The sequence below is a fragment of the Dermochelys coriacea genome, chromosome 2 (assembly GCF_009764565.3).
Source record: "Dermochelys coriacea isolate rDerCor1 chromosome 2, rDerCor1.pri.v4, whole genome shotgun sequence".
NCBI classification, from domain to species: domain Eukaryota; kingdom Metazoa; phylum Chordata; order Testudines; family Dermochelyidae; genus Dermochelys; species Dermochelys coriacea.
In genome coordinates this window covers 188,736,812-188,749,108 of record NC_050069.1, presented here as the reverse complement: position 1 = coordinate 188,749,108, position 12,297 = coordinate 188,736,812, and the positions used below count along the sequence as shown (strand labels likewise).

The following is a 12,297-nucleotide window of genomic DNA, read 5'->3' as shown; positions in this document are numbered from 1 at the left end:
GAGAGGAAGCTTCTTACCAAAATAGCTGTTATCCTCAGAGAATCTACAGTGGAATGTGTGAAAAGGTACCATAACACTTGTCCAATTTCTCCTGTAATAAATCCCTGTGCATGAAAAGAATCAGTGGTGCAAACATTTTCAACAATCTTCGCCGCCATATGATTCACAACACGTTCTTCCTAGAGAGGAAAAAAGGCATTTTATATTAACTACTATTGTCTATCTCTGACTTTACTTTTCTGAACTATCTAAATAAAAGGCAAATACAGGAAAATAATTTATTTTGTCTGAATACTGTTTCTTAATCTTGTTACACAGATATCAGGACAAATATGGGAAATCCTAAGGGAATAAGTCATTTCACAAGAAAATTCAACTAATTTGAAATATAAAGTTTATGTTTCCCTCTCCCTCTTCCTTGTACTGTAAATAAATCCAAGGAAATAATAGAAATGATATTTCAAACTGAGTCTTTCATCTCCAAGTGATCACTCTGAATCCAGCATAGATCAGTAATGAATGAAAATGGTTACTGTGTCATGAACATTCAGCAATCAGCTCTACATGAAGACGTGTTCATATCACAGAATTTGCCAATAAGAATGCCAGTTATTATCGGGATGTTAACAAAAGGGTCAAGGACTTGATAGGCATGGAAATTTAATTACTCTTAACACTAAAGGTGATTCTACCATGTCAAGGTTCAGGCATATTGATGAGGCAGTGCATGGCAGATTGCATTACCATTACCCCAAAGCACTTTTTCTATGGATATACAGAGGACACTTTCCATGGCTTTCAATCCACCATCTTCACTAATAAGTTTATTTAAGAATTTATTTTAATTAAAAATTTACATTACTTTCCATTCAATAATTATTCAAGTCAAACATGTACCATATGTCTCATGTTTGGCATGGAGGGAAAGGATAGGAAACATTTACTGGAATATGGAAGTGCATATTGTAAGTGCTGCATATATATGTGTCATACTATAGCAGTCTGGGAAATTAGTACTATCCTATAGTTAACTAAGTCTGGGATCCCATTCCATTTTAGTTTTTCTTTCAGTTGCTTTATAACTTTCTCAAATTTCTCCACAGCCAATTTTTTTTTCATGCTTAGTCTCAGCCAAAAGATTAATCTTCTGGAAGGTTTTAGTGAAATTAGTTCAGCCATTTTTGAGTAAAAAGAACATGAAAAATAGTCTAATTTTTCATGGGTTCTTAATTTCTGCACCTACATAGCTATTACTGTCAGAAGCTAGACATTTCAAATTTAACCTATTTTCTAGTTTTTCATTGACAAAAGAAAAAGTTTTATGTACAAAAATTGTTTTAATCTAAAGTGTATGGTTTTAATCTAAAATTACTCTTAATCTGAGAAATATGTTCAGCCATCAGTTTGCCAAGTGTCCCCATGAGTTCTACTTCACCAAAACAATTCCCATTGCCACAGATAGCAAGACTATCACAGTTACCATGGGTTTCAGAGTAGCAGCCGTGTTAGTCTGTATTCGCAAAAAGAAAAGGAGTACTTGTGGCACCTTAGAGACTAACAAATTTATTAGAGCATAAGCTTTCGTGAGCTACAGCTCACTTCATCGGATGCATTTGGTGGAAAAAACAGAGGAGCGATTTATATACACATACACAGAGAACATGAAACAATGGGTTTATCATACACACTGTAAGGAGAGTGATCACTTAAGATAAGCCATCACCAACAGCAGGAGGGGGAAAGGTGGAAAACCTTTCATGGTGACAAGCAGGTAGGCTAAATCCAGCAGTTAACAAGAATATCAGAGGAACAGTGGGGGGTGGGGTGGGAGGGAGAAATACCATGGGGAAAAAATGATATACCTAAGCATGAAGTCTTTAGCACCTAGGAAACACCAACTAATACAGATTGTTGTAATATATCTCCTCAGCAACACAAACTACTGCAAACACATCAGACCTATCCTCCACTCTCTACAATGGCTTCCCTTAGAATTTCTAATCAAGTTCAAGGTCTTGGCCCTTATCTTCAAAGCACTATAAGGCCTGGTCCCAGAAGATCAAAAAGACCATCTCTAAAGTTCTGGGATGGAGACTGTGATTGACAGCTGCACTCCTTTTGCAGAATGTGAGACAGAACTCTCTTTGGCACTGATCTGCAACTGTGGAATGAACTCCTCCAAAAATTAAGGACCGTCCCAAACCTCACCACCTTCCACTCCAAGAGCAAGGTGCATTTTTCTAACCTTGACTTCTTTAACATAAATACATAGCAACGTGAATATTTTTAAAAAAAAAAACACAACACAACTATAACCCTACCAAAATAAGACACTCCATTCCACACATTTTTCTCCCTGGAGAGAGAATGAGAGAACAAACAACAGGTGACAGATGTGTAGTACCATTGCTTAACCCGCTACGAGGAGGCATTCACATACTACAGTGATGAGTGGCTTATGAAAATTTATACAGAAGAGAACTAATAATACCAGTAAACTATGTTTTTTCTCTCATTCTTTTATTTTTCTTGCTACAGTGTGGCAAAAAAGGTTAGAAGACTGTCTGACTTGTCATGAACAGCTCAGTATTTAGGGTGTCCTTGTGACAGATATGGCAAGTTCCTGCAATATATTTTGGAGATCTTACTTAAGTTTATAGATCATGGAGGGCCAGGGATTATATATAATTCAGGAACTAAGAACTGTGGGAGATGATTAGGCAAATTCACTCAGGCTTGCATATACTGATTCGAATTGGATTCTCCAGTGATCAACAGAAAGCAAATAGACAGGACCTTCTGTCCAAGTGGGGGCCCAGTCCTTCCTGGGAAGGGTTGAAAGGACTGACACTAGCCAGAGTCCCTCCTGGAGTTGGTTGCGTGTGTGTGTGTGGGGGGGGGTGATCTCTGGTAAGCTTATTAACACACTTGTAGCTCTTTTGTTTGTTTGTTTGAATGTGTTTTCTCTGTAAGAATACACGTGCTTACTTAGAAAGATCTGTGTAGCAACATGTGGGCAATTATGCTGTTTATAGCCTCGGAAGAGAAACAAAGCAGGCCCGCTTAGGCAGTCTGAGTTGCTGGGGAATTCACAGTTTAAACTGGGAACTATGCAGCCTAGTCAGGAGGGAGAGAGATGAGGATCTCCGCCCAAGAGAGGCGACAGGTGAGGAGCCAGGAGCCTAGAGTGGGTGCCCTTGTTGGACCATCGAGGAAGAATACAGGTACAGTTGCCCTGAATTGGAACAGTACGACTTCAGGAATTTCTTGTGTAACTCACTACAAGTGTGGCAGCAAAATTCTACCTCCACCTCAGGCCTAACGCATTACTGTTAAGGTTAATATTCCTTTGCTCGTGGATTTTAGAGGTGCTAAAACCAGGTTTATAATAGAACCCTCAGCTGCAATCTTAACAATAGAATGGCTATTGACATGTCCAATAATCTAATAAAGTTTAAAGCACTCAAACATATTTCAAAGGAATCCAAAAGCTATCACAATTTTGGACTTGGACTCCACGAAACAAGTGGCAACTTCTGGCATAGAAAATATATACATTAATCCTCCAAAGACAATATTGAGCTCTGTAAGGTATAAGTGTAATCCCATCCTATACAACAGCAGCCACAATATTCCAAAAGTTCATAGCACTTCTGCAGGATTTTTTTTTTTTTTTTTTTTTAAAAAGGACAATATTTATTGTGACATGTTGACTTATTTTTAATTCTCTCTCATGTCTTTATTAACATTCTGCTACATTTCTCTAATTGCACACCCAACATATTAGTGACACAGGAAACAGCTGGGAATCCAACAATACCCTCAAATTCCAAACCACAGCAACAAAAAGCAGTTTCATACTGAATATAGTGGCTGCTAATGTAGTTTTTGTCCATTCCTCCAGTTGTTCTTCCAACAACAGGGGTGAAAAATCTTGGGTAATAACTTAAATATTGCCAACATACTATGAAATTTATAAAGTTTTAAAAAATGATTGTACTTTATATTTTAAAGGCTGTTCCATAGCTAACCCAAGCTATTTATACACCTCCAAAATGATCATCTATAATGAAGGCTTAGGCACTAGAACAGGCCCCAAGATATCTGGGTACAATTCCCAGTTCCATCACAGACTTCGTGGGTTATGCTGGCAACTCACAAACTCATTTTTCCTCAGTTCCCAATCTTCTGTTGCATCCTTTCCTCCCACCATTTCTCTATTTTGTCATATTTAGCTTGTGAACTCTTCAAGGCAGGGACTGTCTCTTAGTATGTGTTTGTACAGCATCTAGAACAACGGGACACTGATTTTTAGCTGGGTCATCTACTCTCTTCTGTAATATTAACAGTAAATTATAATAATACTCTACCCCTCTTCCCAAAACAATTAAAGGCTGTATTGTAGCACTGTGGAAATTTTAAAGATTCCTTGGAAGACAGAACCCTTTGAATACAAGTTACAGACAGTACAGTAAAGCATGAGTCCAACAGACAATTATGAACTCATGAGGCATTTGTCCAATATTAGCTTTCAACATTAGGATATACTCAGCATCAATTATAAAAGTCATCTCAGTGAAATGAGTAGAAAGCGAACAAGGGTAGAGTGAAAATTATTAGTCACAGTGGTAGAGAGGAGTAACATTATGTTGGCAGAGCAATGCAAGTCAAAGTTTTGAGGCTTTTTCCAGGTCAGAGCAAAAAACTTTCAAACATTAGTAAGATTCACTAATTAGCAATATATTTGTCACAAGGCTCCTCTTGCTTAAAAGTCAACTTCCATCTGTAAGCAAATTAAGGTTTGATGACTTTACATATAAGAAAAGAAATTTCTGTCTTGCAAGACCCATACAGTAGCCATCACTACACAAGTAAAAGCACTGCATTTGCCTACAGAACTAATACTAAAGGTATGTTTACACTGCAACTGAAGGATTGATTGTAGCACCCATACACACACCCATGCTAGTTTTAATCTAGCTAGCAATGGTAACAATAGTACTAAAGACTCGGTGGCACAGGCTTTAGCACAGGCTAGCAACCAGAGTACCCAGACACACTTGTACTCTGGTTGCTAGCCCATGGTGCCACATCTTCACTACTATTGTAACCTGTGCCCACAAGATTAAGGCTAGCACAGGTCTGTCCACCTGTGCTACAATCACACTTTCATTTGCAGTGTAGACATTCCTTAAGAAAGCAGTATTCCTACAAAACTAACAGATTGCTGAATATTTATCATACAATTTTAGAAATATATGTAGAAATACAAAATGTTAACGTCACATATGAAAATAATATTCAAAAGACATTTCAATATATGTATTGAATGCTCTCAAAAGCTTTTCAAATTAACAATACCAGAATATTTAGACGTTTTGAGAGGAAGCTTCTTACCAAAATAGCTGTTATCCTCAGAGAATCTACAGTGGAATGTGTGAAAAGGTACCATAACACTTGTCCAATTTCTCCTGTAATAAATCCCTGTGCATGAAAAGAATCAGTGGTGCAAACATTTTCAACAATCTTCGCCGCCATATGATTCACAACACGTTCTTCCTAGAGAGGAAAAAAGGCATTTTATATTAACTACTATTGTCTATCTCTGACTTTACTTTTCTGAACTATCTAAATAAAAGGCAAATACAGGAAAATAATTTATTTTGTCTGAATACTGTTTCTTAATCTTGTTACACAGATATCAGGACAAATATGGGAAATCCTAAGGGAATAAGTCATTTCACAAGAAAATTCAACTAATTTGAAATATAAAGTTTATGTTTCCCTCTCCCTCTTCCTTGTACTGTAAATAAATCCAAGGAAATAATAGAAATGATATTTCAAACTGAGTCTTTCATCTCCAAGTGATCACTCTGAATCCAGCATAGATCAGTAATGAATGAAAATGGTTACTGTGTCATGAACATTCAGCAATCAGCTCTACATGAAGACGTGTTCATATCACAGAATTTGCCAATAAGAATGCCAGTTATTATCGGGATGTTAACAAAAGGGTCAAGGACTTGATAGGCATGGAAATTTAATTACTCTTAACACTAAAGGTGATTCTACCATGTCAAGGTTCAGGCATATTGATGAGGCAGTGCATGGCAGATTGCATTACCATTACCCCAAAGCACTTTTTCTATGGATATACAGAGGACACTTTCCATGGCTTTCAATCCACCATCTTCACTAATAAGTTTATTTAAGAATTTATTTTAATTAAAAATTTACATTACTTTCCATTCAATAATTATTCAAGTCAAACATGTACCATATGTCTCATGTTTGGCATGGAGGGAAAGGATAGGAAACATTTACTGGAATATGGAAGTGCATATTGTAAGTGCTGCATATATATGTGTCATACTATAGCAGTCTGGGAAATTAGTACTATCCTATAGTTAACTAAGTCTGGGATCCCATTCCATTTTAGTTTTTCTTTCAGTTGCTTTATAACTTTCTCAAATTTCTCCACAGCCAATTTTTTTTTCATGCTTAGTCTCAGCCAAAAGATTAATCTTCTGGAAGGTTTTAGTGAAATTAGTTCAGCCATTTTTGAGTAAAAAGAACATGAAAAATAGTCTAATTTTTCATGGGTTCTTAATTTCTGCACCTACATAGCTATTACTGTCAGAAGCTAGACATTTCAAATTTAACCTATTTTCTAGTTTTTCATTGACAAAAGAAAAAGTTTTATGTACAAAAATTGTTTTAATCTAAAGTGTATGGTTTTAATCTAAAATTACTCTTAATCTGAGAAATATGTTCAGCCATCAGTTTGCCAAGTGTCCCCATGAGTTCTACTTCACCAAAACAATTCCCATTGCCACAGATAGCAAGACTATCACAGTTACCATGGGTTTCAGAGTAGCAGCCGTGTTAGTCTGTATTCGCAAAAAGAAAAGGAGTACTTGTGGCACCTTAGAGACTAACAAATTTATTAGAGCATAAGCTTTCGTGAGCTACAGCTCACTTCATCGGATGCATTTGGTGGAAAAAACAGAGGAGCGATTTATATACACATACACAGAGAACATGAAACAATGGGTTTATCATACACACTGTAAGGAGAGTGATCACTTAAGATAAGCCATCACCAACAGCAGGGGGGGGAAAGGAGGAAAACCTTTCATGGTGACAAGCAGGTAGGCTAATTCCAGCAGTTAACAAGAATATCAGAACCACTAACCCAGGAACCTATCCTTGCAACAAAGCCCATTGCCAACTCTGTCCACATATCTATTCAGGGGATACCATCATAGGGCCTAATCACATCAGCCACACTATCAGAGGCTCGTTCACCTGCGCATCTACCAATGTGATATATGCCATCATGTGCCAGCAATGCCCCTGTGCCATGTACCTTGGCCAAACTGGACAGTCTCTACGTAAAAGAATGAATGGACACAAATCAGACGTCAAGAATTATAACATTCAAAAACCAGTTGGAAAACACTTCAATCTCTCTGGTCACTCGATCACAGACCTAAGAGTGGCTATACTTCAACAAAAAAGCTTCAAAAACAGACTCCAACGAGAGACTGCTGAATTGGAATTAATTTGCAAACTGGATACAATTAACTTAGGCTTGAATAGAGACTGGGAGTGGATGGGTCATTACACAAAGTAAAACTATTTCCCCATGGTATTTCTCCCTCCCACCCCACCCCCCACTGTTCCTCTGATATTCTTGTTAACTGCTGGAATTAGCCTACCTGCTTGTCACCATGAAAGGTTTTCCTCCTTTCCCCCCCCTGCTGTTGGTGATGGCTTATCTTAAGTGATCACTCTCCTTACAGTGTGTATGATAAACCCATTGTTTCATGTTCTCTGTGTATGTGTATATAAATCGCTCCTCTGTTTTTTCCACCAAATGCATCCGATGAAGTGAGCTGTAGCTCACGAAAGCTTATGCTCTAATAAATTTGTTAGTCTCTAAGGTGCCACAAGTACTCCTTTTCTTTTTACAGTTACCATGCAATGCCATATTTTCTTTCACAAATGCTACACCTCTGTCCCATTTCTGATTTATCTGAGTGCATGTCCTCAGATATCAGGTCCTGCGTGCCTTTACCACTCCAAGGGTGGAATCACACAGTTCTTCCAGTCTTAGATTAGGCCCCGAGTCACAGCCCCTTGTGTACTGAACGTACTTGCCCAACAGGTCCACCTTGCAACAATTTGTGTTCTGGATAACTCCTATTGACTCTATTGGAAGGTTTACCTGAATACAGACTGAATAATCAGATGCTATATTTTATAAACAGATCATTTACCAAACAGAAATTGAAGACAGAACATGTGATATTTTTCCCCATTGTCCATTACATCATTTTCCAGCTCTAGCTGTGAATAAGCAAAGTCTTTCAACACTGACTAAATGCGACTGATGAATTGGTCAAGTTAATTTAAATACAAGTAAGGAGGACAAAAGATGTACTCCAGAGATTTAGTTTGTTTAGTCTATAGCACACTCAGTCTTCACAAGTAATGCACCCTAATGGCGTTATTTATTTCTCTCTTATATTATTCTCCACTTTATCCTACCATCTCATTCCCTTTGGATTTCTGACATTTATATCTCCTCAGTCATCACCACCACCAACTGCGAGCAACAATAATGAAGTTTTCATGTCATTAAAAATATATTCCTAACTATCTCCTTCCTCTACTGATCATTAATGTTTAATTTTTAAACATATAAGACTAAAAAGATGTGGGAATTTAGTACAATTCTTATTAAAAGAAACTTTCTTCATAAGTGTCATATTAATTTATTACCACTGTCTAAACTTCAGTTCTACTTAAACAAGAACAATTTACTCATGGGCCTGAGTCTCATCTCAAACCAGTTTTACATGGATATAACACAACTGATTCAATGGATTTACTTCTGATTTACAGAGTTGTAAATCAAAGGAGAATTAGCCCCTAGTTTTAAAAGTTTTGTTAGTGTACCATACTGTACAGCAGACAACCATTTAAAAACTCATATACAAGTGCACTTTTATAAAAATTAAGCTTCTTGACACTTATTTCTCAGATATTTTTGTTTGTAAATAACACAAATTTTCAATCTTTTTCTTTAAATTTTAGTTTAAATGATTTTCTGAACTGCAGGGGTGAAAAAAATACATGCATTTACAATATGAACTGTACATATTCAAAGGATTTATAGCAGTATTAATTCTTTTCTTACATACCAATGATTATTTAGGCACACAAACTGGGGCTCCTGTGTTGCTTGAAATAAGTACCACCACATTTAATAAATGCATTATAATACCATAAATAAGCCATAATCAAAGCATTATGCAGCAGAGAATGGTTATTATGAATGCTAACAGATCTTCAGCAATATCCAGATGCAGTTTTAGCTATCCTTAGCAAAATTTTGTCCCACAAAAGCAAGCTTTATCTTGTTCTTTTTAGCCAGTCTTAAGATGACTCATGCCCTGTACCAGATAACCTCAGTCGTTCTTATATTTTGGCTGGAAAGGGTCATGTATTGTCACAGTGCTCTATCAACTCAATGAGGCTTTCAATTCAATTTGCTGCCCCCTGAGATTGGCTCCCTTAGCCCCTCTGGGACCTGTTCTCAAACACTGTATAAGCAACAAGCCTTGTACCATTTTCTGCTTACTTAACTCTTGGGAAAGGAAGCCTGAGCTAAACTAATATTTGGCCTCAACTGAAGGATTCATCTTGTCATGTTATCAGGACATAAGCTATGTTAGTTGAAAAAAATGGATCTTCAAGATACGCTCGAAGAGCTTTCGTACACCAGATAACCTGCCAGTATCATGAACCATAATAGCATTAATAATAGCAATATTAAAAAAGCAACACTATCAGATTTTCTCATATTCCAAGTAGTTTTACAAAAGAGCACTAAAAGATATAGGGCCTGATTTTTAGAGGCACTAAGCACTTCTGGTTCCCACTGACTTAAAATATAGTTGTGGGTGCTGAGTACTTCTGAAAATCGGGCACACCTAAAGGAGAAAGCAAGTAGAATAAGGTGAATATATCTGAAAATACAAAGGTAAGCTTCCTTTTCATTCAACATTTACAAGGAATTAAGGAATTAAAGGTATAAAGAGGTCAATATTTACATTTGGGTAAATAACTGATTTTACTCTATCTTGTTATTTACTTTGGTTGTGGAAGAGCCAACAGCATATTAGAAGTTTTCCTAAACACTGAGAAGAAACATAAAATCTAAAAGCAGTGTACTTTTCATTAACATGTCTTCTTCAGTTTTGGATAATATATTTTATTAAGATATACACATATACACACACACATACACACACACATACACACACACACACACGCACGCGCGCACACAGTGAGCTTATATATGTATAATCTCATTTATATTAAAAAAATCATTAAAATTTCAAATACTAATATAGTGTGATTACAGAAGCAAATTGGTTCCAGAATGGTAGCCAAACTGGAAACAGATTCAGGAAATAAGAACTTATTCCAGCATCTTTCTAATCAGTTGCTAGAACGCCTTCAGTTTAAACAAAGATGAAAGATGGAAAATTAAAAGATGTACACACACTCTAATATATTAAAGCCATATCATGAAAGAATTAACTTTTATTCTTGAGTATTCAGGATTATAGAAATCAAAATCTTCATTTGGCTGTGAATTGTAATTACACATTCTTCACTGAAAAAATAATCTGACAAGATAGAGAAAGAAAGAGATTTACTTTTACTTTAGGAAAAATAAAACAAGAATTTGGCTGTAAATTCGGGAATGGACATCTAAAAAAGGAGTAATGAGGACAGTAAACACCGCCCAGTCTGTCCCCTCAGTCTGACACGCTCGGTCCTTCAGCAGCCCAAAGATAAGGGTCATAATGGCATTCCCGTCCCCCCTTTTCTTTTCTCCTCCAACTTTTTTTTGCCCTGTTCAGGTAATGAGCTTTACTTTTAAGTCCATTGGGCTCAACGTGGACACAGGACTTCACTGCAGCAAATGGGGCCTTAGCTCTTGTACTTGTAAATACATATATATTTAATGATAAATATATATATTTCAACAACACTACAGAGCCAACTGATGTAAACAGAAACAAGGAAATTAAATGTCAAGAAGAAAATTTTCTTCTTAACCCACCATTCTGTACTGTATTTGAGCATACAATATGTGAAAGATTACCAAGTCACAGCACATAAAAGGGAAAGAAAAAGAAAAAAATCATAAAAATGTAGGGTTGGAAAGTTATTTGAAAGATCATCATGTCCAGCACTCTGCACTGAGGTAGGACCATGTAAACAGACTATCCCTGACAGGTATTTGTCCAACCTGTTCTTAAAAACCTCCAACGATGTTTTAAGGATTCCACAAACACCCTTGGAAGTCTATTGTACAACTTAACTATCCTTCAAGTTAGAAAGTTTTTCCTAATATCTAATGTCCTGTGCTGCAGATTAAGACCATTACTTCTTATCCTAACTTCAGGAAACAAAAGAAAGCAATTGATCACAATCTTCTTTATAAGAGCCCTTAACATATTTGAAGTCTGTTATCAGGTCCTCCAGTCTTCTTTTTTCAAGACTAAATATGCCCTGTTTTTTTAACTTTTCCTCATAGACTAGGTTTTCTAAACCTTTTAGGATTTTTGTTGCTGGCCTCTGGACTCTCTCCAGTTTATACACATCTGTCCTGAAGTGTGGCACCCAGATTTGGACACAGTACTCCAGCTGAGGCCTCACCAGTGCTGAGTAGAATGGAACAATTACCTCCCATGTCTTATGCCACTCATACTAATATACCTCTGAATGATATTAACCTTTATTGCAGCTGAATCACATTGTTGACTCATATGGTGTCTGTGATCTAAGACCAGATCTTTCTCAGCAATACTTACCACCTAGCCAATTATTTCCCATTTTGCAGTTGTGCATTTGATTTTTCCTTCCTAATTGTAGTACTTTGAACTTGTCTATATTGAATTTCACCTTGTTGATTTCAGATCAATTCTCTAATTTAATTTTTTAAATTTTGAATTCTAATCCTGTCCTCCAAAATGTTTGAACTCCTACCAGTGTGGTGTGTCATCTGCAAATTTTATAAGCACACTCTCCACTCCATTTTTCAAGTCAATAATGAAAATATTAAATAGTTCTGTACCCCAGTAGATACACACTCCCACTCTGACAGCAAACCATTGATAACTTGCTCTTTGAGTACAGTCTTTCAACCAGTTGGGCATTCACCTTATAGTAATTTCATCCAGACCACATTTCCCAAGTTTCCTTTAGAGAATG

At 36.6% G+C, this 12,297-nt stretch overlaps 1 protein-coding gene across 1 annotated transcript in view; it reads right to left on the bottom strand.

Annotated features, from left to right (window-relative positions):
- Window positions 1-12,297, bottom strand: part of ULK4 (unc-51 like kinase 4) — a 417,484-nt gene that overhangs the window by 309,313 nt on the left and 95,874 nt on the right. The window contains exon 21 of the mRNA XM_043508874.1: window positions 5,398-5,559. Within this exon, the coding sequence (XP_043364809.1) occupies window positions 5,398-5,559 (162 nt within the window). The remainder of the gene's footprint in view (window positions 1-5,397; window positions 5,560-12,297) is intronic.